The sequence below is a fragment of the Lissotriton vulgaris genome, chromosome 6 (assembly GCF_964263255.1).
Source record: "Lissotriton vulgaris chromosome 6, aLisVul1.2, whole genome shotgun sequence".
Classification (NCBI taxonomy): domain Eukaryota; kingdom Metazoa; phylum Chordata; class Amphibia; order Caudata; family Salamandridae; genus Lissotriton; species Lissotriton vulgaris.
The window spans coordinates 1,468,622,960-1,468,647,994 of NC_141694.1; the positions used below are offsets into that span (position 1 = coordinate 1,468,622,960).

The 25,035-nt window shown below is 49.3% G+C and overlaps 1 protein-coding gene across 1 annotated transcript in view; it reads right to left on the bottom strand.

Moving 5' to 3' along the window:
• ACTR2 (actin related protein 2) overlaps window positions 1-25,035 on the bottom strand; it is a 277,715-nt gene that overhangs the window by 103,037 nt on the left and 149,643 nt on the right. Inside the window, exon 6 of the mRNA XM_086927591.1 lies at window positions 11,341-11,490. Coding sequence (XP_086783717.1) covers window positions 11,341-11,490 — 150 coding nt within the window. The remainder of the gene's footprint in view (window positions 1-11,340; window positions 11,491-25,035) is intronic.

Sequence of the window (25,035 nt, forward strand, 5' to 3'; positions counted from 1 at the left end):
TGGGGGGGGGGGGGGAGCGCTTCAAAAACAAGCTTCATGTGTGATTGCAGCAGCTCCGATCAGAGCACAACAGCTGGTCTTTTCCAGCTACGGGCCCATGAGGAAGTTAAAAGCGAAGTGGAGAATGAGAATTGTTAAAGGGGCAGGCTCCGCAGCAAAGCGAGGTGGTTTTGGGGGACATGAAAAATCTTTTCAATTTGAAGTCTGAGAAAGAAAATTACCTTAAAAACGAAAATAGGGTCTGACATCTGATCTCGGTTTTTGAATGGATAGCAACTGTGAGGAGATTAGAATTACAGCCCCGTTTACACAAACGGAGCAACTGAAAACATCGAGCACGGGTGTTAAAGGCTCTTACCCAAAGGAAAAATGCATAAATATATGAATAAATAAATACCGCCTTCGGGTAAAGTCCGCGCTATATAAAAATGCATAAATACATAAAAAATACCGCCTTCGGGTAAAGTCTGCGCTATATAAAAATGCATAATTAACTAAATAAATAAATACCGCAAAACATCCTCGTTACTCTGCCGGCCTGCGACCAGGAAGTCAGGCAGGCCGGCGCGACAACAGGAAACAGGAAGTAGGAGGGCGGGAGCCTACCCCGCCTCCCACGGAAGAGCCGCGATTGGAGCCGTGCACCGGAGCAGGCAGGAGCCTACCCTGCGCCCCGGTGCCTAACGAGGGAAGAAGAGTCCTGCTGCCGGGCCCTGCAGCTGAGGAGAGCCGGTGAGTGCGTTGCTGAGCTGGGCGGGGGGAAGCAAGCATGTACGCGCGTGGGGGGGGGGGGGGGGGGGGGGGGTTGGGGGGCAGCAAGCATGTGCGCGGGGGGTGGGGGGAAGCAAGCATGTACGCGCGCGCGGGGGGCGGCCTGTGTGTGTGTGTGTGTGTGTGTGTGTGTGTGTGTGTGTGTGTGTGTGTGTGCGCGCGCGTGTGTGTGTGTGCGCGCGTGTGTGCGCGTGTGTGCGTGTGTGTGTGTATGTCTTGGAGTGCGTGTGTGTGACTGTGGGGGAGGGGGTGTGTGTGTGAGCGAGTGTCTGTTTTGCGTTGTATACGGCGCGGGACGTGGACGCGACGTGCGCGTTCGCGCAGACGAATCCAGGAGAGGAAATGCTAGTGCACCCTCTTGTCCGTCATTCCTCCCTAAGTGATCGCTACTGGTCTCCAGCTGGAAGCATCCTTACGGATGCTTTTCCAGCGAGACCCAAAAAGGAGTCTTCATATGCCTGTGCACATGCCACGGTAGAGAGGCGATGGCGGTTGTGACAACTTTTCAACCATTTTCAGAAAATTAGTGCCGAAGTATTACTCCAAAATACTGCTTGGTTTACAGTAGTGTATAAGGGTCATACCCGCAGCTTTACTTTCTGAGAGTGTGGCCTGGGAGTACCTAAAAGAGATAAGAGAGGTGGCTGGGTTCAGGTTTGGAGAAAAACAGACGCCTTTAAAGGCAAGTCCGGGGTTAAACCTAGGTTAGTCAGTAAAGTAGGCTAACAGGGTTACCGTTCCCTAAGGGCGGTTATTCTTTGAGAAATTTAGTTGCTGTGGTTATCATTGTGCTCCAGTTTTTTTCTCTTTTTCTGTGTTATTTACTTGGATTATGATATTGTTTTTTTCCTTGGGGGATTTAGATGGGGGAGTGACAGGGGTCGCTGGTTCCCACTGGTGCTATCACTCAGGCATGCTGTCTGATTGCTCTTATGGTGGATGTAGGAGAGAAAGAGCTGCTTACTATGGTTACCCCCACTTTTTGCTGGTGTTTCACTGTTTCTTGACTTCAGTCTGGCTGGGTCCCTGCTATTCAGGACCCCAGCCTAACTGTTTCCTCTCTAAAATGATTGCATGTTCTCTAGGTACACTCCAGATAGGTTTCTGGGTATTCCTTGTGAGTCCCTAGTATATTGTACCTTCGGTACTAAGGGTATAGGTACCACAGAGGCCTACCAGGGTCTGAAGCACGTATTATGCCACCCCTGGGAAGCCTTCCAAAATGGTACCACATGTCTGCTACTGCAGCCTGGGTAAGGTGGTGCATGCAGCCCATAATAAGATATAGGTTACCTATATCTACCTTTAAATATTGACACATATAAACCTATAAGTCACTCCTATGGCAGGTCTTAATATTCCTGAAGGCAGAGTGCTTGGTTTTGTGTGAGAGGGTGCCCATGCATGAGCAGGACCCCTCTGCAGCTTTCAGAATCTATTCTCTGATGCTGTTCTGTGATGCAGCCAGACCATATACTCTTAAGTGCATTATAACCTTGCGGTAAATGCTAACTTTGGAATGCTGCATGGAAACATGTTGTGTTTGGTGTCAAACACTTTGGACTCCTACCCCCGCCAGTCCTGGCGGCGGGGGTAGAATTCCACCCTTCTAGAGGGAGAGACATGTACACACTGACCTAACCGGTAATAGTTTAAAAGCGCCCTGGCATCACAAAATGGATGCTGCAGCCACAGACACGAGTCTGACCTCCTGCTGCTGGACAAAAGTCCGGCAAGGGAGGCCTGGACAATAGCTTTCCTGTCACAGGGAGGTGTAACCACCCCCCAGACAGGCTTTAGTGTATTAGGGCTCGGTGGGTGCATTCAGAGAAAGCTTCTCAGACAGCGCTGGGGGCACAGTTGGTGTCCCTGTGCATACCCCAGTTCAAACTGGTTGCAGGGGCACTCAGCCCCTGCTCTGGAGCAAAACTGGACAAAGGGAAAGGGGTGTAACCACCCCTCTGGCCAGACCCTCCCATGGGTGGGTCCCCAGAGTATGTCCAACACCTTATCTTAGTATAAGTAGAAGACCCCAGTGCTTAGGACTTCAGATTACACGTGGACGAAACTCTGCAACATCTATCCTGGAACTTCAACATTCTACACGACTAGAAGAGTCTCCCTTGCGGTCAAGGAGTGACTTCCCTGTTCAAACAGGCACCAAGAAGCATCTTGCCGGTCTGCATTTCCGAGGCTCTTGCCGGACCCCGAAGTATTTGCGACTCAGGACAAGGACTCCCAGACTTCTCGGAGGCAGAAACCAGATCCCAGCAAATCTGAGACCCACAGCCCTCACGAGTGACGTGGGACCAGAACTCCTGGACACTGTGCATCGAATTCCCGAGCTTTCCTGAAGTTGTGCATTGAGCTACTTGTAGTCCAAGCCCCGAGCACCAGCTGCACCGAAGATTGTGGGCCTAACCTCCACGAGTGTTCATGGAGCCCGCTTCTAGCATTTGTGCTCGAGCCCCTTCACAATCCCATGTCCGTCGACTGTTGGGTCCCCACGAAGGTAAATCTTCTTTCCTTAGGGCTTCCCTGGTTGCTCCAGACGTGCCCCGACTCCCTACCAAGAAGTGAGTCCCTCAGACCTGGCTGGTCTGCACCATAGCCAATCTTTGCTTTCTGCATGGGTTGCTGTTGCCAAGGCATGTTGGGCCCAATCCGGAACAGACACCGCAGCACTCAACATCCTTCGTGGGATAGCTAGAATCCAGCTCCTGGTCATCCTCGACGCCTCCTGGTCCTCGTTGCTGAAGAGTCAAAGCTTCACTTTCTTCACCTGAAATCACCCGACATCGGTGGGTATCCGCTCATCGCCTTCCTGGTCACTGGCAAGTGACCCAGACTCTGCCCCCTCTGCTTTCAGGTTCTTCACATCTCCGATCCACCCGGACACTTTCGCCAGGAGCACTTTGCAGCAGATCGCCATTGAAATCGATGACGAAACCAGACACGAAAAGACACCTATAAACCCAGCTTCCCTGGGTGAGGTAACTAGAGTACTCCGGTGCTCCTGTGGGGGTTGACTCTAGAACCTCCTAGTTCTAAAGGGGTTTGCTCCAAGTCCTCTTCTAAATGTCCTTAATCTTTAAAGTTCCAACCGCGACTTTCCCCATAGAAGTTAATGGTGATTCGCGGCTGTGTTTAGAAAATGCACGCATCCACCGTGGGTCCCCTGTGTCACTACTTTGGGTGGTACCTTGTGGCCCCTGCGGTTCTACAGGCTCTAGGCCTGTTCTCTTTGTAAGTTGTGGTACTTATACCACTTTCTTAATGTATGGTTTGGGACGCCCCTAGGGCTCAATGTATTTTGTGCTAATTTACTGTGTGCTATTAAGTTTTCCTTATGTACTTTTGCCTAGAGGCATGTGTTTAGAAGAAATACATATATTTTATATATATATACCTGTGTGGTTCTCCTTTCATTTGGTCAATCACAAGATTATAGACTGGCAAAACAAGCTGCTTTACATTCCTTCAAGACTTAGCCTGAAGGGTGCTCTCCACAGCTACCACTAGGATAGCTTTCTATATAGGTTGCCTTTAAACCTACCATCAATAAGGGTCGTTTGGACTGGTGCAGGGTGCCTGTAGGAGAGTAGGGTCTGCAATCCTATGGTCACCCCCGATTTTTGCTTTTTGCTTCACTGGTTTACGAATTTCTCTGGCTGTGGGCCTGCTAATCAGACCCACAGCCTAGCTGTGCTCTCTCTAAATTGACAACCATGTACCTTCGGTGCATATCTAATTGGATACTGAGTCACCTTATCAGTCCCTGTACAGTGTACCTTAGGTACCCAGGGCATAGGTGCACCCAGGGCCTACCATGGGCTGCAGCATGTATTATGCCACCCCTGGCTGGCCATCCAAATGTGACACAACTGGCTGATCAATCAGCTGGGGCAAGGTGGTGTAATCACCCTTTGCTTTAGATATAGTATCTCTATACCTAACCCTAAAATTGACACATATCCTCCTATCAGTCACTCCTATGGCAGGCCTTATCAATCCTGAAGGCAGAGTGCTTGGAATTATGTGAGATGGTGCTCTAGCATGAGCTGAGCCTGTCTGCAGCTTTCGGAACCAAGTCCTTTACCTGTTTCCATGATAATGCTATACCATATACTCTTAAGTGCATTATAATCCTCGCGGTTATTGCCAACTTTGGTATAGCATTATCAAAACATGTCGAGTAAGGTGTCATACGAATTGGAATACTACCCCCTCGCCAATTCTGGCGACGGGGGTAGCATCCCACCCTTCTAGAGGGACACAACATGTATGTAACTGTGAACCCCGGTTAAAGCTAACTCGAGCCTCAGCATCACAAAATGGATGCTGCCACCACAGACACAAGTCTGACCTCCTGCTGCTGGGAGTCCTTCCAGCGAGGGAGGCTTGGACAATGGGTTTCCTGCCTTGGGAGGTGCTAGCACCACCCCAGACAGGATTTTGTGTATTAGGTGGGACAGGGCTGAAAGGAATGAGACATGCCTGGGGCACATAAGGTGTCCCTGTGCATACTCCGGTCTAAACCAGTTCCTGGGGCACTCCAGTCCCAGAGCTGGCGCAAGATCGGACAAAGGATAAGGGGTGCAACTACCCCCCTTCCTGGTCCCACCCAGAGGAGGGACCTAGTCGTAGTACAGCCCCCTTTAGCCGGATAAAGGTAGGAGCTGGTCCCATTCCAAATTAGATTATCCTGAACAACTTTACAAGAAGAAACTCAGGACTTCGACGTTCTGCTCCACAGAAGACTGAAGAAATCTCCCTTGTGGGCAAGGAGTGTCCACCCTGCACAAGCAGGCACCATCAGCGTCCAGCGGCATCCCTTTGTCGTCTTCCTTCAAGGATCCAGACTTCAGAGCCCGACGAGACCCGGATTCCCAGACCTCTCCGACCTCTACCTACATCTGCAGCTCAGCTGAGATCCGCGGGTGCGACGAGACACGTGGGACCGGCCATCTTGAAAGAAGCAGCACTTCGCTCCAGCACGACTTCTGAGGTAACCTCGTCCAAGTGCTTTGGGGACTGAGAAGCCCCCACCCCGAGCAGGTCCTGTACCGAAGACCCGCCCTCCAGCATCCACGAGATCTGCGTGGGGCCCTTCTGCCTGTTTGCTGCTCGACGCGTTGTCTGGTCACTTGCCGGCTGGCTAGTGACCTCCTGGACGACGAACTCCGAAATCTTCACTGCTGGTCTGGTTGCTCCAGACTGGCCCTTGCTCCCTTCCAAGAGAGGAGCACCCCGGACCCTCCTGGTCCACTCCAGACGCCGTTTCCACTCACCGCGTGGGTTGCCTTTGCCAAGGCCTGTTGACTCAAGAAGCCGACACTGCCGACAGCGAGAGCCTGCGTGGGACAGCTTGTGCCTCCATCCTGGTTGTCGAAGACACCACCTGGTCCACGTGGCTGCAGAGACAAGCGTCCACTCTCACCTGATCGCGACGACGACATCTGGTTCCACTCCTGGTTCCACTCCAGTCACTGGCTAGTGACTTTGAACATTGTCCCCTCTGCTTTCAGGTTCTTCTCTTCACTGATCCACCCTTGGATCACACAGGACATCTTCCTCCTGACCGCCTGCAGCATCTTTCCTCCAGGCTCCATAGACTTCAACGCCGGAACCCGACACGACTTGGCACCTATGCACCCGCAGCCCGTGGGTGAGGTAACACGAGCATTTCGGTGCTCAAGGGTAGCTTGACTCTCCTAGTGTCCAGTTCCACAGTCGTTTTAGTTCTACCTAGTCAGAATTGTCCTTATTCACCTTTTTCTTGAACTGTACTGTCCATAGACACTGTTACGCATCTCGTGTGTGAGTTCACACTCTGCACACGCGTTCCGTGGGCCTCCTAGTACCTACCTAGAGTTAGTATAGCGTGGACCTAGCGATGCTACAGCCTCTGGACAGCTCCATTCCTTTTATCGACTTTCACATTCCACTTACTTAGTATATGGTTTGTCGTGCCCCTAGGGCAACATTGTAAATTGTGCAACTTAAACGTATTTTTCCTAAGAGATTGTCATGTGCTTAGCCCTCTGATCTCAAAGAGTTCAGAGGTGTATGTTAGTTAATAAATACTTGTTTATTTTCATAACAATCTGTGCGGTGTCCTTTCACTTGGTATTCAAGGGGTTATATGTGGTAAAACAGCTGGCTTCACATGCCAAAAGAGTTTAGCCTAAAGACTGCTTTGTCCATGCTACCATTAGGATAGCTGGTCTATAAGGTTGACTTACAACCAATCACCATAAGGGTTGTTTGGACTGATACAAGGTGATCACTAGAACTAGTGAACATCATATATCAGGCCAACTTCTCACAGTGCCCACTAGAATATTGGACAGCATATGCCAGGCCAACTTCTGACAGAGGGGAGAAAGGGGGTTCAGCGTGTGGGTTGGGTGAGTCTAGGTTGGGTCCGGGGGGCAATGGGAGGGCGAAGGAGGGGGTGCTACACAATTAATACAACAGGCACAGAGACATGACAAGAAGAGGGGAAAAGTGAATTCACTGGTTGACCAGAGCTTTCAGAGAATGAGTGGCGAGTTTATGATCGATCTAAAAGAAGGCAGGAGAGGAGTAAACTGAGAATTACAACTGTGAATATCTGCGGGATGAATGATCAGAAGAAGAGGGCCAGATTGACTCTTGAGTTACAAACACTAGAGGTTGATATCTGTTTCCAGGAGACGCATATTGAGGGGTCTCAATTGTCACTGCTAGCTACGCTTACGTATAAACTGGTTGATGGTACTCTGCAAGAGACATGTTCTTGGGGGGTAGCAATTTGGTATGGGAGGTGGGTTATTACTAAATTTTGCTCCACTACAAGAAGATTTACTGTGTGTTCTGTGTATGGGTCCATTTTAGACGATCCTGGGCTATTCGACTGGCTCTCCAATGAATTAGCATTGTGGCCCCTCACCTATAATTCTTTACGAGGACTTGAATATTAACTTACCAACTACCTTGTCAGGTGAGGAGCATTATAAGGAAAGGAAACCAAAGGTATTAAATTCTCTTAGAGGGAGCTGCAAAGACCTTTTGCTGATAGATGTTTGGCACATAATGAGACCTAATGCACAGGGTTATACTTTTTTTCCCTCGCCACATCAATCACACGCTCAATTAGATTTTTTCTTTGTCTCACACTGTTATAGAAGAATGCAACATTGAAATCTACCCCCGGGTCATGTGTGACCATAACCCGCTTGTGCTTGTGTTAAAGAATGGGAGCTGTGTTAAGAAGGGAACTCTTTGGAGTTTTGAGCGAGTGTAATTAATGATGATTATCTTCGCCACATGAGGGAATGGATACCGACATTCCTCAGTGAAAATTTGAGTAGTACCCCAGCTAAAGTGGTCTTGGATATTTTGAAAGTGGGGATCCGGTGGGAGATTCTACAGTTTACGCTAAGTAGGAGGAAAAAGGAAAAAAGAAGAATGCAGGATTTTTACACCATACTAGCAACAGAAGAAAGAAAATTAATAATCGCTACACAACAGAAGAATTTGAGAGGCACAATTGGAGTAGTTTTAGTTAAAGGCACAATTAATAAGATAACCACAACAAAAGTAGCAGATAAGTATATTGTGTGGAGGGAGAAAGCCTACAAATGTAGTGAGCAAATTGTACATCATCTAGCCACCAGAGTGCGGCAGAAGGGAGGACAAAGTGAAGTACGAGGGGTAAGGGATCGTGCAATGGGTACGATCTCTGATCTGGCAGGAATAAGGATGGCTTTCAAAACCTACTATCAATCCCTGTATCTGGAAAGCATCAAGGGTGAGGCCATAGCCACAGACAGCTTCTTGGATTGGGTCCCGCTTAATAGATTTAGTGAAGAAGAACAGCAGGGTTAGAGGGGGCCCCTACGAGGGCAGAAATCTTATCTGCGGTCTCTAATCTTGCTGCAGGCAAAGCAGCTGGCATTAATGGTATCCTGACGGAATTCTATAGGGTATTTGCGCCGGTGTTGAAAGACTGCCTAACCATCCTGTTTGCACACATTTTCAAAGGGGTCAGCCCTCTGCGTTCTTGGTATCATGCAAAGATTGTGGTCTTTCCCAAGAAAAACAAGCTGGCAGCGGAACTCTGGTCCTATAGACCGAAAACCTTGATTAATGGGGACTCTAAAGTAAGCTCACAATTTCTTGCTTCTTGATTGTCCCCAATTATTTGTAACGTAGACTCTGGACAGCAACATAGGTTTATACCCGGGAGAGGCACCACTGATCATATTAGACAAGTAATTTCGGTTTTCGATGCTGCTCAGGTGGAGGGAGACCCTATGGATTTGATTCTGCTGGATGCCGAGAAAGCCTTTGATAGGGTCTCCTGGCAATATCTGGTGGCCGTGATGAAGAGGGTAAACACTGGGCCAGAATTTGTGCAAGCCATCAAGGCACTATGCTATTATCCAGAAACCAGGGTGTTTGTGGTAGGGGAACTCTCAGAATCTTTTGAGATCTCTCGGGGGCCTGGCAGGGGTGGCCGTGCTCACCGCTCGTTTGCTTTATAAATATATCCATTTATACCTAGGCTAGAGCACAATATCTGTATTCCTCCTATATCCCTCAGAGGTTGGGATACCAAAACCCGAGACCATGCAGATGACTTAGCGTTAGTAACACCGGAACCGGCTACGAGCCTGATCGAGATAGAGAAAGAAGCAATCTGTTTTGGGCTAATCTCCTGTTATCTGTTAAATAAGGAAAAAAACAGTCATTGTGGTCATTAAAGGAATAACTTTCAAGGATGGGCGTGTGGTTACAAGGGCAGTATACCTATGAATTTCTATTGTCTCTGATTTAGATACCATTGTCAAAGAAATCCTTGAGCCCTTCATGGAAAAGTGAAAAGGGACCAGTCCAGACTGAATAACTTACATCTATCTTTGTCAGGGAGGTGTAATGTAATTAAAATTATATTTTCCCCCAAAAATCTTTATCTTATCCGTGCTTTAGAGATTGGAAATATGTGGTTTAAGAAATTGAAAGAGCATATGTCTCGATTCGCTTGGGCATATTCCAAGCCTAAAAGGGCCCTAAAATACTTGACACTTCCTGGAGATGGAGGGGGTGGGGATTACCAAATCGAAAATCATATTATTGGGTAACCATGCTTCAATACTGTGTGGTTCTACCTCAAGAAAACCCCCCATTCCAAGCTGGGTCCGAGTATCTACCCTCCCCCTTCGAGTTATTGATAAGTGAGGTGGCATGGGGGGGGTCTTAGGAGATTAATTGAATTCAATTATTTTAAGAGAGTTTGTTTTAAGACCTTATTGATTGCATTTAATGTTTGGTCAATGGTCCGTAAGTTATTGCGATTAGGTAGACTAAACTTTTAGACTCCATTAGGTAATAATGGGAATCTTCCAGGGATTTGGTCTCTTTTTTTCCTCCTACGAGGGTAATGTATTTTCAAGAGAATAAGAATGACTTCCAAATTAGTCAGAAAAATGTCTTTAAGTATCTTCAGTAAGAGATTATCTAACGCATAAGAGAGGTGGGCTGGTGGGGTTCCAAAGATGTGACATTGGGGGCCTATTGTTAGACAGAAGTTAATCCCCATTGGAGTTATTTACAACCTCCTCAATAAATGGATGAAAGAGGATTTCGCCAAATACTCTCAGAAATGGCAGGAGAGATTGGCTATTTCGGAAACTAGTTTTCTGGAATCCTTTTATTTGCTCAAACAGCTTTATTATCTTCAAAGCTGCAAGCACAGTATTATAAAACGTGTTTTTATCTCTATTACACTCCCAGCAGAATTATTAAATGGGGCATGCTAAGGGATCAGGATGCCCTAGATGTCAACTCAGGGGGCGGATATTGTACATATTTTCGCCACATGTCGCGCATTAACAACTATTAAGACAGAAATTACAGATTTTGTCAATGAAAAATTAAATATGAGGGTTTCCTTGACACCTGCTGTGATATTACTGGGAGTATCAGAGGGGGAGAGGTATGATGGGGTTAGATCAGTCTTATTTATATCCATGAATATTTTACGATTATACTATGAGGGGTACAGGATGTGCACGGTGCACATTTGTAATGTAGCCAGACTTTCCTTAAGGTCTCTGGGCTTGTTGTTATCCACAGTGTTTGTAGCCGCTTATTAATTGATAAGTTGTCCCGTGATTATTTAATGTGATATTAATTGTGTAGGGGGCTTAAAAAATATAAAAAATAAAAAGTACATTTAATCAAATATTTTATAATTTGTGTATTTGTACGATTTATACTTGTTTCTGTATTTTTGCATATGGTTTTGAGGTTCACATCACAAACTAAGAAAACTGAAAGGGGAGGCTCATAGATGTCAAAAAGCTAAGAACCGCTGATCTGAACAGTATTCAGTTCTTTAATTGGCTATTGTCCATATTAACCCACACTAGGCATATTTACTTTACGCTATAGAGCGGTGAACTGAACAATTATTCAATTCTTCATATATACATTTTGGTAAACAAATTAATGACACAATTATAGCGATGCCCAAAGTAAACTAAGACGGCAAGAAAAAAACTCCTACAGTTTTATACTTACTGTGTACGACTCCACTAGCACCGTGGTTTCCAGAGCCAATTTCTGCTCCTGCTCGATGTTGTAACCAACATAGCACAACTTTTCCTTCATCATACGAACTGTCTCAAAGTCAGCTGAATGGTTAAAAGCATATCCTCGCAGCAAGAGCAGCTGGAAAGAGGGAGTGACAAAAAGTTATCGGTTAAGACAGTTGGGCAGAAGGAACAATAAAGCGCCTTCTAATTGAGGTACACAAGGTGAAATGGCCATTTATTTCAAACATACGGTGTCTGAAAGTATCTTTGCAACATAGAAGAGAACGACAGGAAATTTTACAGATGTAAGGACACGCCCTCAGTAAATACAAACAACATTGAGATGTACTCACCTCCAATTCAGAAACCAGAGACAACCTTGTTCCTCTGAGGATCTCTAATACAGGCAATTGCAATCCGTCAAATTATTTATTTAACAATGATTAAATGTTCTCATAAACCAATTTTCCTATTTGAAATGTCATACTAATTTTTTCACAAAAGCACTTCCCAGTCCCTGTTAGCCAAGTTAAGATGAGGTCACCTTGATGTTCTTAAGTTATCTGAAAATGTACATTAATTGAAGCAACTTAATATGCAACTACTAATTTAATTCATGAATGGACAAGTACATTCATCAATAAAGTGCAAAACATATGGAAAGAAAGATCCAACAGATCTTAAAAATGTGCATCAGTTTTGCTTCCAAGGATTAACAATCAAATTCTGGGAAATTAACTACCACCAGACAAAAACCACAATAACAAGTTACTTACCTTTAGTAATCTCTTTCGTGATTATGATCTATTTAACCGACAAATCCTCACCTTGTGAATGCTCAAAGGCACAAGACTGTATCTGGAAACTTGCCATAGCTCTGGTGTGCCTGTACTGACTCCGGACGTAACAGCACAGTCACACACAGCTACTACCCCTGTGCACGGACATCAGTTTATCACTATGCATTCCACAGCTCTCAGGTAGACCGCAACTGGCAAGTTAGAATAGACAGTGTAGGAAATCCCACTTGGGACCTTTTTTTTTACAAGGAACGTCCTCTCCACAGAATTGGCAGTGAGGAGACTGTAATTCGATGAACCACCAGAAAGAGCATTCCCGTAGATAAGTAACTTCATCTTGCGTATTCATCCAACTGCAGATTCTTTCCAGTATTAACTCGTACCCAAGCAGTACATCTCAAAAGCCCAGAGGATCTTTAGAGTGGACCCAGAAGTTACGTAGGACTGAGCAAGCAAAATGACCCTCCCTACGGACCTGTGAGTCACGGCAGTAATTGTGACAAGGGCTCCTTAAACACTGGTTAGTGTCACAATCTAGTTACGCCACATTCGATATGCTATACAGCAGTGCTTTTAATGGGCCGGTACCGAGTACCGGCACTTTTTAGGTCTCGCACTGCGAACCGATCGCGATCGTTGCTGTGAGACTCTATTGTAATCATTTCTGCTTACAAGGAGTCAAGGGAGACAGGCGACAAGAGATGTGCACGCGCGCGTAAACGGATCAGGTCGCACGCGCTTCCTATCTCCCATGGCTCCTTGTAAGCAGACACACAGGCGCACACACACACATACATACATACAGAACCCCCCCGCCCCGCGCATACACACACGCACGCACGCAAACACACACACACATAGAGCACTCCCCCGCCGCCGCGCATACACACACGCACGCACACACACAAATAGAGAACCACCCTACCCCCCCCCGCCGCGCGCGCGCACACACACACACACACAATATACAGAAACTGGACATCCTCATATCGCAGGTAGCGACACAATTGAAATGACAAGCACTCTTCGTTATCACTAACCTTTCATGTGACGGCTTAACTTTCCCTGCCGGTTTTGTGCATCTACGTCCAAGCGATAGTGAATGCGTGCTAGGACGCACGCACGCGCTCCATTCTTCACGCTTCCGTGTACTGCGGCGCGCGCATGAAGTATGCTATGTCGCTGGCGCTGCCTGACCATGCATGTGCGCATGTGCATTGCGGTTCCTAACAGGCACGGGTTGGAGGGAATAGGGTAACATGTCTCGCCGGGCACTGAGGCGGCTGAAGGGTGAAGTGCGGGTTCAGGAGCCACTCTGTTCTGGGCGCTACACATTTAATCAATCCTTCGAGCGACCAGAAATAGAACACAGCTCTGTTTTGTTAGTCAAAATGCCATTGCACGCTAGTCTCTTGCTGGAAATTTCAGTAGACCAGACACAAATGGTTTTTTCTAGACACCTTTGCAGACCTAAGGGGTTTGATGGCTGATGAACTGCCATTGAAGAGAATTCGCATTGCCGCCCCTATCAGCAGGAGCTCACCCTCCAGCAGCAGCCAGGCTCGAGCCCACCAGCAGAGTCTGGGGCTGGCCAGCAGCCTCTTCCCTCTACCATGCCTTTCCTTGCTGTGCTGGGAGCAGACCCCGCGACCCCGCGGCTGTCTCCGATTCCCTCTGGTAGAGCCCCCCTCCCATTGCTGTTTCGGGGTCGGTGGAAGAGGACAGAGTGGCAGGATGCCTGGAAGCGACATTGGCATTGCCGTGGGCCTTAGCTACTCGGACCCCAAGAGGTACCAGCGCACCAAGAGCAGGGTAAGCAGCGGAGCCGGGATTCATGACAAGCATGATGCAAGATAAACCTCGAGCGTCTATCCAGGCTGGAGCCGGGTGGGGGCTTCAGGGATAGCTCTGTGTATTTTGTATGTGGCGAGATGGCAGTTGGGGACGAGGAGCCGTGTCCCCCGCAGCCCTGAGGGTCGGGTGAATCTTCAGGATTTAACCCGGGGTAATGCGCTCTGTGGAGTTGCTGTGTCTCCCCTGAGTGAAGGGATCTCCCAGTGAGGCGTAATGCTCCTCCATACATATAGCGTGCTGTACACCTGAATTCTGCTCTATATCACCTGCTCTTGCTTTTTCTTGGAAATCCATAGGATGGATTGGTCCATATATTGCTTAAAACAAGCCTTGGCCCGTTGTACAAGCTACCAACTTGGCAGAGAAGTGAAATGAGGCACAGGGATAGATTGATATGCTCCAGATCACAATGTAGTAAAGTGCGTAGCCGGTATTAGATATCACAAATACAGGGCCCAAAATGTTAATGCATACACCAGACTCTGGTAGTAATGAAATCTGAACACACACGAGAGTGCAAAGCTTTTAATTGGGACATGACTCTACAAGGGTCTCTGATTGAAACTATTAGAAAGATACAAAGTACAGGCGTGGACCAGTAGAGGTGTGCTTCTTTAAAGTCACACAAGCCAAGGAATGCATCCTTAACACTTCTTTTTAACCACATCGCTGCTTGAGAGATTTTCCTCCTGTGCTGGAACTCATTTATTCCCATTGTTCATGACGAGCAGCACAGGAGCAGTGTACTGCAGGACGAGCTGAGCTCGTCATGAGCATGGAAGGGGTTAATGTCACGTTTTGTGACATGATTTGCTGTGATGGTTATTTTTATGAAGGGCCAGGTATTGTTTATTTATTGCAAACTCAACTCCACTGAAAACTTTTCCCAATGGATTGCCTTCATCAGGCGCGTCTCGTTGTGCATGTTTGCATGCTTCGGGTGTTTGCTGTGGTGTGCAGATAGTTTCTGGATCTACATTTCGTTCTATGAATGTACATTAAGTGGTGTAAATATGCATTTGTTGGGAGGGTCGGCGGTAAGGGGGTGGCATTTCAGGTCGTTGCATGGGCCCCTGGGATAACGGGATCATATTCCAAAGCCAGGCCTGTGCTTCACGCGTGCCTATACAATAATATTACTTATCATTACTGTGAATACAACTGTAAGAAATGTACTTAGAAGCAACACAGTGCGAGCGCCTTTGGTGGAGTATTGGTGGGTGTGGGGGGAGGGGGAGGGAGAGTACCGAGTGCACCTTGTAATGTCGATTTGTGCGCATATCAGAATGGTTGCATAGTGCCCACACATGCATTGTTATTGGTTTGTGAATAACCGCGCTTGCCATGTTTCCAGGTTCCATTGTACACACCCAAATAAAGTTTACATTCAGATTCTGTAGGTACTCCATTTTGTGAAAAACATCGGACATTCTTAGCCATTTCTTAAGTGGCAGGGAGTGCACCTGGATTTACGAGCAAGTCAGGTTCTGTAACCTTTGTTATGGAGAGTTTTGTTCCATTTCAATTCATGTTTTCTATAAAATATTGTTCGAAAATTGGCTTATATAAGTTAATGTTCAACCATTTTCGACTGCGAGGAGCTATTCGAAATGTGATAGACTTCTGTCAAAAGCTTCTAAAGCCATAGGCGGCGCCCGCACGATTTGTGAACTCCAAATGGATACTGCAGTGAAACATTAACTGCCCTGGCACGAGCAGTTGTAATGTATAGAATACGAAAGGGAAATTCTTCCTTCCTCCTACGCCTGTGAGGCAGGGGCCTTAATAAAAAGTCCCAGCGGTTTCATGGAACAGGTGTGCGGAAGAGGTTGGGCGGGAGCTCGCATGCGCTGCTGCTCCAATAGCACATGACCTGCACTGGCATTCAACCCCCTGTGGGAAGAGGGCCGCCAGCCATACCAGATGTTCACCCCCAACCTTCTTTCACTGCGGGATTGTCAGAAATAATGTTTCAGGTGCCGGCTGCTCCGTAGGGGCCGCGTACTTTCCTGTCACAGGGGTGCGTCGGACCGGTTTATGTAAGGTATCCCCCATCCCCCCCCAGACTTTAAGGAGGCAATGAATCGTGCATATATCAATGCCTCCGTACTTATTGCCCTGTGCACACAGGCGCTGCAGCCTTGAGAGCGCCGCAGCTAGCCCCAGCCCCTCCAGCCTCATTGCAGAGTGGTGCTGTGGCCTTCCATTCTTGAGCTATGGGGCAGCCCTCCATGGGATGCACTTGGCTCAATTCCAGTGTGTGTCTGTGACGCGGCCAGCTTAACTGACATTTAAGGGCATAGTGATAACATTTCCAGTTGGGTTCATCCTTTTGTGTCTTGACACTGTCTTGTGAAACTGTTTACCCTATCATTTTCGTGATTAGTATTACCCATGACCTGCACTACGTGACTCCCCTCTTGCATGTGCCTGCTGCCACATGATGATTTTTTTTTTGTTTGCCTGATGCGGTTAGAAGCCCTTCCTGCATGTGCCTGCTCTTGTCCAAGCCTCGCTTTCGACGCTCCTGTGATCTGAGACTCTGGAGTGTGCTTGTATCAGCCTTGGAGGCCTTCCCAATGAGTGCTTGCTGCACCCGAGGCTCCCTTTCTGCATGCTCCTTCAGTATGTGCCTGCTGCAGGTAAAGCCACACCCCACCTCCTGAATTTGCCTGCTCTGCGACAGCATCTTTCCTATCTGACTCCCTTGTACCCTGCATTGAAATATACTATATACAGTGAGGGACAGAACTGCTGCAACAAGGAGTGGAGTGTCCCAGGCCAACCTCACACCAACCTAGTCTTGTTTTTCATCTTCCTCGAGTGTGACTCTGCTTATTTTTTCAGCCCTGCTCTTCTGACTCTACTTAAAGTGTCCGATATACAGTGCAGGGATGGCTCAGTGCTAATTCCACGTGTTAATTGCACATGGCCCAGTTGTGACATGGAGTGGCTGCACTTTGTACTTGTAGTCCATGCTTATAAGAAGCAAGGCTGGCAGTCTCTTTTATCGTAAGCAAGGACTATACGTTCAAAGTGCATGTTTATGCACCGATTGCAGGTTTTAAAAACAAATGAATAAAATACATTGTCATTTACAATGCCAAAAGCTCAAACTTTAATAATGCGAGACCAATTGCATTGCAAAATGCGTGTTTATTTTGAGAGGGAGAGTACCCTGCACTTCAAAAGGGACGTAATATTTTAAAACTGGAGAGTACCGGCACTTCTCAGAAACAAGCAAGTGCTCTGGTACCGGGGACCTGCATATCGGTTTTGCCATTTCAAGCACTGCTATACAGTATTTATTTCGATTTGTGCACACTTTTCAATCAATTATGGAAAAATGATAAATCGTCTGTATTTTTTCATTTGTTAAAACCGTCCTTTATTTGAATCAATGTTGACATACTGCAAGTAAACCCATCTTCGTTGCTTAAGCATTCCTTATAAGTTTCTCCCTGTAAACCAAGACATTTTGGGCAACTGCTTCCCTTCTTCAGGAACAGAACATCGGAACCTCTATTATGCATTACACCAATGTTTATGCAAGTTGTCTCGAGGGGGTGTGATAGCAAATAATAAAAAAAAAACACAACAATATACTCAAGTTTAGGAAATTACTGTGCCCCCATTCTTTTCTGGTACATGCTATCCTAAGTTGTGTAACATTATTTAAAGAGTCCATTTAGGAAACAACAGTTGCAACCACTTCTCATTAGAGGAATGTGAAAGAGAGAAAAACACAGAGGGTGTGATAAACTGCCCCACGTGGAAAATTGACACTACTTTCGGGAGAACAGATGCCTAATCCGTATCACCAATTTGCCAAGGAAGAATGTGGTGTGTAGCCGCTGCACAGACAATTCCTGCAGCTAATTCACACATTGCACAGAAGTGATGGGGATAAGGAAGACAGTTTTAATTGTCGGGTTCTATCTGCCTATCCGTCACTCCGCACAAAACATCAACCACCTCTTCCCAATATGTTCTGAGCTGTGGGAAACTCCACAGCATATGTTGGAAGTCTGCCGCATGCAATTGGCACCGGGGCAACAAGCTGTATCCACATTAAAGTATTAATTTAGCTGCTCTAGGGTTAAATACGCCCTGTGTATGATATAGAAATTAATAAGTTGGAATCTAGCATTCCGCGTGCTCTTCCACGCCCTTTCCACTATTTTAGCCCAAGTCGTTTCGGGAATATCCTTGCCCAGGTCTGCCTCCCAACTGACTCAGTGGTTGCAGTCCCTCCTCCACCATTCGCCTATGCAGGCATGTCACTGCCTTTACCGTCCCCGCTGCCATCACGACATATTGACATGTCGGGGACGTCCGTGGTTCCGATAACCCTTCCCCCCCAGTGTTTTGTAATCACCGACACTAGAGCGGCATGCAGCAAGAAGTCGCCCCTGGGGAAACAATAGCTCTCTTGCAGTGCCTGAAAAGGCAGAAGGACTCCCTACCCGTACAAGTCCCCAACCATTTGCAGACCCAACTCTGCCAGTGCTGACCAGTCTCCTCCATGCGGGAGAGCCGTGCACATGCCCAGAGGTATCTCCGGTGCGTACGGGCGACTGATGCTACCCCTTTGCCTGCTTCTATTCCAGCACGCTCTCAGCGCTTTCTCTTCATACGTCAATGAATCCACTCGCATCCACTGGCCAAGAACAACAAAGGACAGAACATGTTGTGGGAACCATCGGTCCACTGTGCTGGGCCTCGGAACTCCCGAGCTACCGACTGCGTAAGCCACTGCAACCAGGCTGCCAAATAATACAATTCGAAGTCCGGGATCGCCCATCCTCCCTCTGCTCGCTGTCTCATCATCGTGTGCAAAGCCACCCGCCGCCTACCGCTCCCCCACAGAAATCCCCCCACCATGGACCGAAGCGTCCTGAACACCGAGCCGGGAATCCAGATCGGTAGCGTCCTAAAATACTACAACAATCTAGGCAGTGCTACCATTTTCAGAAGCGCTACTCGTCCTGCCACCGAAAAGTGGCAGTGTACTCCAAATTGCCATGCTCCCATTGATCCCTCGCACCGTTATTAACGCTGTTATTCTGTCCAGGCTAGGTGTGCTCCTCATCACCCGATGTACTGGGAACAAGCAAGTCTTCTCCCAATTCACTCTCAACCCCGAGACCTCCCCGAACATCCATCAGCGTCATCGCTCCCGCTAATACCTCGCCAGAGGCTGCCAAAAACATCAGCAGATCATCTGCATAAAGCAATATGTAGTGCATGTCCCCACGTATATCCAGGCTGACATAGTGCTTCCCCGATCTAGCCCGCATTGCCAGTGGTTCTATCGCCAGCGCGAACAGCAGCGGAGAGAGCGAACAACTCTGTCGCGTTCCCCGCCCTACTAAACAAGATGACGACACTGTCACATGAGCCGTCGCTGAATTATATAGTATTTGAGTCCATCCCACAAACGCCTCCGCCAGGCCCATCTTGCGCATGACCTGGAACAGAAACGGCCATTCCAGGCTATCGAAAACCTTCTCAATGTCTACCGAAAGAATCAGAGCAGTTGAGGGCAGACCATGCTTTTCCTCCGGAATTCGAGGCAGCTGTCTCACATTAACAGACATGTTTCGCTTAGGTATAAAACCAGATTGATCCCAATGTACTAGATGCGACATATATGGGAGTAGTCGGGATGCTAGGATCCTGCTCAGAATTTTGTAGTCTGTTGTCAACATTGAGAGTGGACGATGTGCCTTAATGTCTGTGGGTTCCCTTCCTGGTTTCAAGAAGGGTATGATAATAGCCTCCCTAGTGGTCACAATCAACTTCCCCGCCCTACGTGCTTCTCGATATATCACTTGTAAGCGCGAAGCCAAACAATCCACGTATCTGGAATAAAATTCTATGAGGAGACCGTCGACCCCAGGCGTCTTGTTACGGGCCATATGCTTAATCGCGTCCTGATCTCTCCCACCGTTATCTCGCTTCCCAGCAGGTCTTCCTGCTCTTTACCCAAGCTCGGCAGGGCCACCCACTCTAGATACTCCCCTATGCCGTCAGCACCCTGCGTTAATTGGCTACTGTAAAGCCCAGTATAATACTCCAGAAACAAGCTATTTAGTGTTCACCATGTCCCCTGTGGGGGCTGTCAACCCAGTAGCGGTGCCCCCCTGGGAGTCAGGTTAGCCAGCCACGCCAGCGAGGTGTTCGATTTGTCCCCCTCTGCGTGCATCCTTGCCCTGCAGGTCTTATAGTCAAAGAAACAAGGTCTTCATCTGTACTGCCACTGCCTCTCTAGCCTCCAAGACCTCATTCTGCGCCCTCTGATCCCCAGATCGGGCTCTCTCCGTTTCCGCTTTCTCTAGGTCTATCAATAATGTTTTCCTTACCTCTGTCATTTTTGCTAATACAAATACCCCGGACCACAACCTTAAACGCATCCCATTCAAGTGCCGCCGATGTTGCCGTCACCTCGTTCTCTTCAAAGTATTGGTCAATACCCGTCCCTAGCTCTTCACACAAAAAAGGGTCTTCCAACGCCGCCGGTCGGAGCCGCCAGGTCGGTATAACCGCCCTCTCTCGGTTCCATCGCATCCGCACTAGCAACGGGTTGTGGTTCGATATAGTTCTGACCAAGTATTCGCTGCCTATAACCTTAGAATGGACATCGGGGGTACACAATACTGCATCTAATCTCACATGCAGGTCATGTAGGCCAGAGTAGTAAGAATAAACCCGCTCCTCCAAATGCTGCGCGCGCCATTTGTCAACCAGCCCCCAATTAGTTTGCCACGCGCTTCTCGCCCTGGATATTCTATGTAGTGGAGCGCCAGAAAGCGGGGGGTGGGATCTGTCTCTCTCCACACCTGCTATGGAGTTAAAGTCTCCGCCCCTTATCGTTGAATTAATTAAATATTGAGCTAGACTCCCTGATAAGCTTTAAAAAAAAAAAAAAGAGGGTTGGTCCACATTGGGGGCAAATACGCTACAAAGCGTTACATCCACTCCATTTAGCCACCCCAGCACCACTACGAACCTTCCCCACGGGTCCACCAATTGTTGCATTGGCTGGAAAGGGACTCCCACTCTGACCCACACCAAGACACCCCTAGCAAAAGCTGAGTAAGTTGTGTAAAATAATTGACCCTTCCATCTACTTTTCAGGGCTAGCCCCTCAAATCTGTTAATATGAGTTTCCTGAAGGAGCGCTATGTGCACCCCCGCCGCACCAGGTAAGCATGCACCCTGTGGCTCCGCTGCTTTGTATGAAGCCCCCGTACATTCCAGGTAATACGTTTCAAATCATGTAATGTCCCTATTTGTCAGGCATTCCGTCCCTCGCACACATCCCCCACTTAGGAGCATACCGGTGACTCTAACTCCCCACAACTGCTTCCCAAACCCTCCCCAACTCCCTCCCCCAATACAGGTGCTACAAAATTAGAACCCATCCAAACTAATACACAAAATGCTCCCACAAAAGCCCCTAGGGAGCTACACCCACACAAACTTACGGGGAGTAGGCCCTAAGCTTCAGAGAGTCGGCCTCCTAATAAACCACCACCCCGCGCTCGACTCCCTTGATGTCCGATTAGCCCCCCAAGACTATATAGCAGCGGAACCTCCTCCACATGTTTGCAGCTGCTCCCGCCTGCCCCCAATCCTCAACAACCAGTGCCCAGTCAACCAGGTCCATAGCGAGCCCCCACACCACAACCAAGCCCTCGCTTATTTCACATCCCATGTCCAGCCAGTTCTACATCACCCATCTACGATCTCATCCACAGTCCTAGCCGTCACATGAGGTAATTTCAGACTTCAAGCATCCAACTGTTCATTGTCCTCTTCCAGAGACCCCCTTCCGATTCCGTCCCCGCCGGAGACGCTACCCCCTCCTCTCGGGAGATATCCATGATGGCCTGGAATGCAGCCGCTCGGTCCTTCTCTGTCTGGGTCTCCGTCGGCTTCTGGGACGCTGGTTGGAGTCGCCAATTGCGCGGCAGCCTGCGTGGTCGGGGTCCTTATGTAACTGTATTTGCGCCTCGTCCTGCCTCTCCAATGCTCGCTCTATACAGCTCTAGCCAGTCCCAGGCTTCCTCAGGACTATCATGGAAAGACATCTTGTCGTCCACAGTTATCTTCAGACGCGCCTGGAACATCGGGGAGTATTGAATGCCCTCGTCCCGGAGTGCCCTCTTGACGGCCATAAATGATACCCTGCGGCGCTGAACCTCAAGTGTATAATCCAGGAACAATGTCACCTTACTGTTGCCCATGGTGTACGGGCCCCCGGTCCTGGCCTTGTTCAGCAGAAGATCTCTGTCATTATAATGAAGCAGCCTAGCCACCACTGGTCGAGGCTGTCTTCCAGGGGCCAGCGGCTTGGCCGGCACTCTATGGGCTCTCTCCAGAGTAAAGAAGGATGACAAACCCTCCGCAGCGACAGTCCCCTTCAGCCACTCCTCCAAATAGTCCACGATGTTGGACCCTTCCGCACCTTCAGGCAGTCCCACCACCCGGATGTTGTTTCTTCGATTCCTCCTTTCAGCATCCTCCGTCCTCCGCTCCAGGGTCCGCAGCCTGTTTTTAAAACCGGTCATCTGTGCTTCCATCGACTTTTGAGCCGGCTCCAGGACTTCGATGGCCACCTCCGTTTGTTTCCCCCCGGTCGTCCAGTTTGGCATGGTCCGCTCGGAGCAATCCTAGACCCTGCATCATGTGCGCGATGTCCAGTTGTAGAGCCTCCCTGGTGTCCGTGATGGCTTTTAGTATTTGATCAACCTGCTGCTGGAGCATCCCCTCAGAGCGTTGCTGCGACCCCTCGCACGCCTCCGTGGTAGTTGTGTCTTCTTCCTGCTCCGCTGGTGCCCGTTTGCTTCCTTCTAGGCTTCCCCATGTTTGCTCAGGCTGCAAGATCCATTGATCCGTCGGGGTCTCTCCTAGGAACCACCTCCCCTCAGCAAGTTCCTGCTGGACTTCCACGCTTCAGGCAGTCAGGCCGTCCCTGTCGCGTCCCTCCTCTCCCTCTCTCAGGGTCGCACGCCTCGTCTGGGCTGCCCTCCTGGCCCGGCCAGTCGCCGCTACTCCGCTATACCAGCTCTCTTGGTAGACAGACCTCTAGCTGGGCAACTAAGGCACTGCTCCAACAAGGGGACCCAATCCGCCTTCATGTGCCTCCACCGCCGCCGCTTCCGAGAGGAACAATCAATGACACCACTTCCAAAGTCAGCTCAACAATCCCAACCACTTCTCCAGGGCCCCGTGTGGGCCCTCAGTTGCTCACTTCATCCTCCACCAGCAGTCCACAGCACGGACTCCTCCAGCACCCACTCTTTTCACACCTGGGACACCGCCGCCAAGCGCAACCACTGGTAGTCAAGTCTACCGCTGCGTCTCCAGCCTCCTTCACCCCAGCTGCCAGTGTCCCAAGGGAACCCCGCCGGCACTCGTGCTCATCGTTATCCGTCCGCCTACTGGTCGCCTTTTCCAGCTCGCCTACATACCAATATGGGGGCTCCCAAGCAGCAGGAGACCATCCATTTCACTGTTACTCCAGGAGAGCGGGCGACCCTCCCAGACTCCTCTCAGTGCTTCAGTTGCCTCTGAAGTGCCAGTCTGTCTCACATTGGAGGTGACGTCACCAGCCCCGCCGTGCGCCTCCAGAACACGAGCCAAGAAGGATCCCAGTCCCACTCTGGCAGGCAGTATATTATGAGGACTAGCAGTTGCTTCACCAGAGCACTGCCAGGGCTTCAGTAGGCTTCACTACTCCTGCCGCTATGATCCTTATATGTGCGACTACTGCAACATTAGAGATGTTTTTGGTGGCTCCCACCGCTGCAGAATCCCGTTGCGGCGCCACAGAAATGCCCGGCAGCCGCGGGCGCTCTAGTGATGATAGTCGCAGCTTCTACTGCGCCGCAGGCAGTACAGCGGCCCCGCAGCTTTGTTTTACTCTTTCGCTGCTTCCGCCGCGTTGCAAACACTGTCAGCGGCTCCTGCCGCTTTGGGGTGCTGTTCTGCGGGCTCTGGCAGTGGCTCCTGCCGCTTGGGTATGCTTGTCCGCAACTTCTGCCGCGTTGCGGAGTGAGATAGCGGCTCCTGCCGCTTTGAATTATTTTTTCGCGGCTTCCGCCGTGTTGCGGACACAATTAGCAGCACCTGCCGCTCTGATGTGCTTTACGCAGTGTGCTTTCCGCAGCTCCTGCCGTGGAGTCAGACGGCGGCTCCTGCCGCTTTGTGGCACTTGACGCGGTTTCAACCGCTCTGCGGGCACTTGTGGTGGCTCCTGGTGCCTGGGTACGCTCTCGGCAGCTTCTGCTGCGTCGCGGTGTAAAATGGAGCCTCCTGTCGCTTTGATCGCTCTTCGCGGCTTCTGCCGTATTACCTGTAACAAGTAGCGGCTCCGGCTGCTTCGAGGCTCCGATTTGCGCCTTGCCTCGCTCCGGAGACTGCGGGATCCCGTGACAGGTCTGGGGGCAAAAGTCCGATCCCGCACAAGACTCCACACGAAGCAGCGAAACAGCGACCTCATCAGAGGAGCGGGGGCGGTGCCGGGCACGAGCATCCTCCAGCCTTCGCCCACCGCTTTTATCCCGCAACCTCTCTCTCATGCAACTGCGGTCGGGTCTCAACATCCACCACCGCCCCGCCCGATAATCTCCAGGTAGCTCCTCGGCCTCTAGTCCAGTGGCCGCATCATCAGTTCCACCATCTTGGGGTCTTCGCCTTATCCCTGCCGCCTTCTTTGTCCCGCTGTGTAGGGTGGCTTCCAGACCTCAGGGCCTCCGCCGTCCTCCGCACAAGGTGGGTGCTAGTCCAACAGGCGGCTACCGGTCCCCTCCACGACACCATCCAGGGTTCTCATTGCCATCCTGCAGCGCCACCACCAGGAGCACCACTCCGTCACGCCGCCATCTTAGGAATCCAGACAGTTCCCGATCCAGTCAAGCAATTCCCCGGTCGCAGCACGCCCAAACTTTCCAGCAACCCCGCGGGAGCCTCTGGACCACTGTTGCCTTCCCCTTAAGTGCTCGGGGGCGTCCCGTATC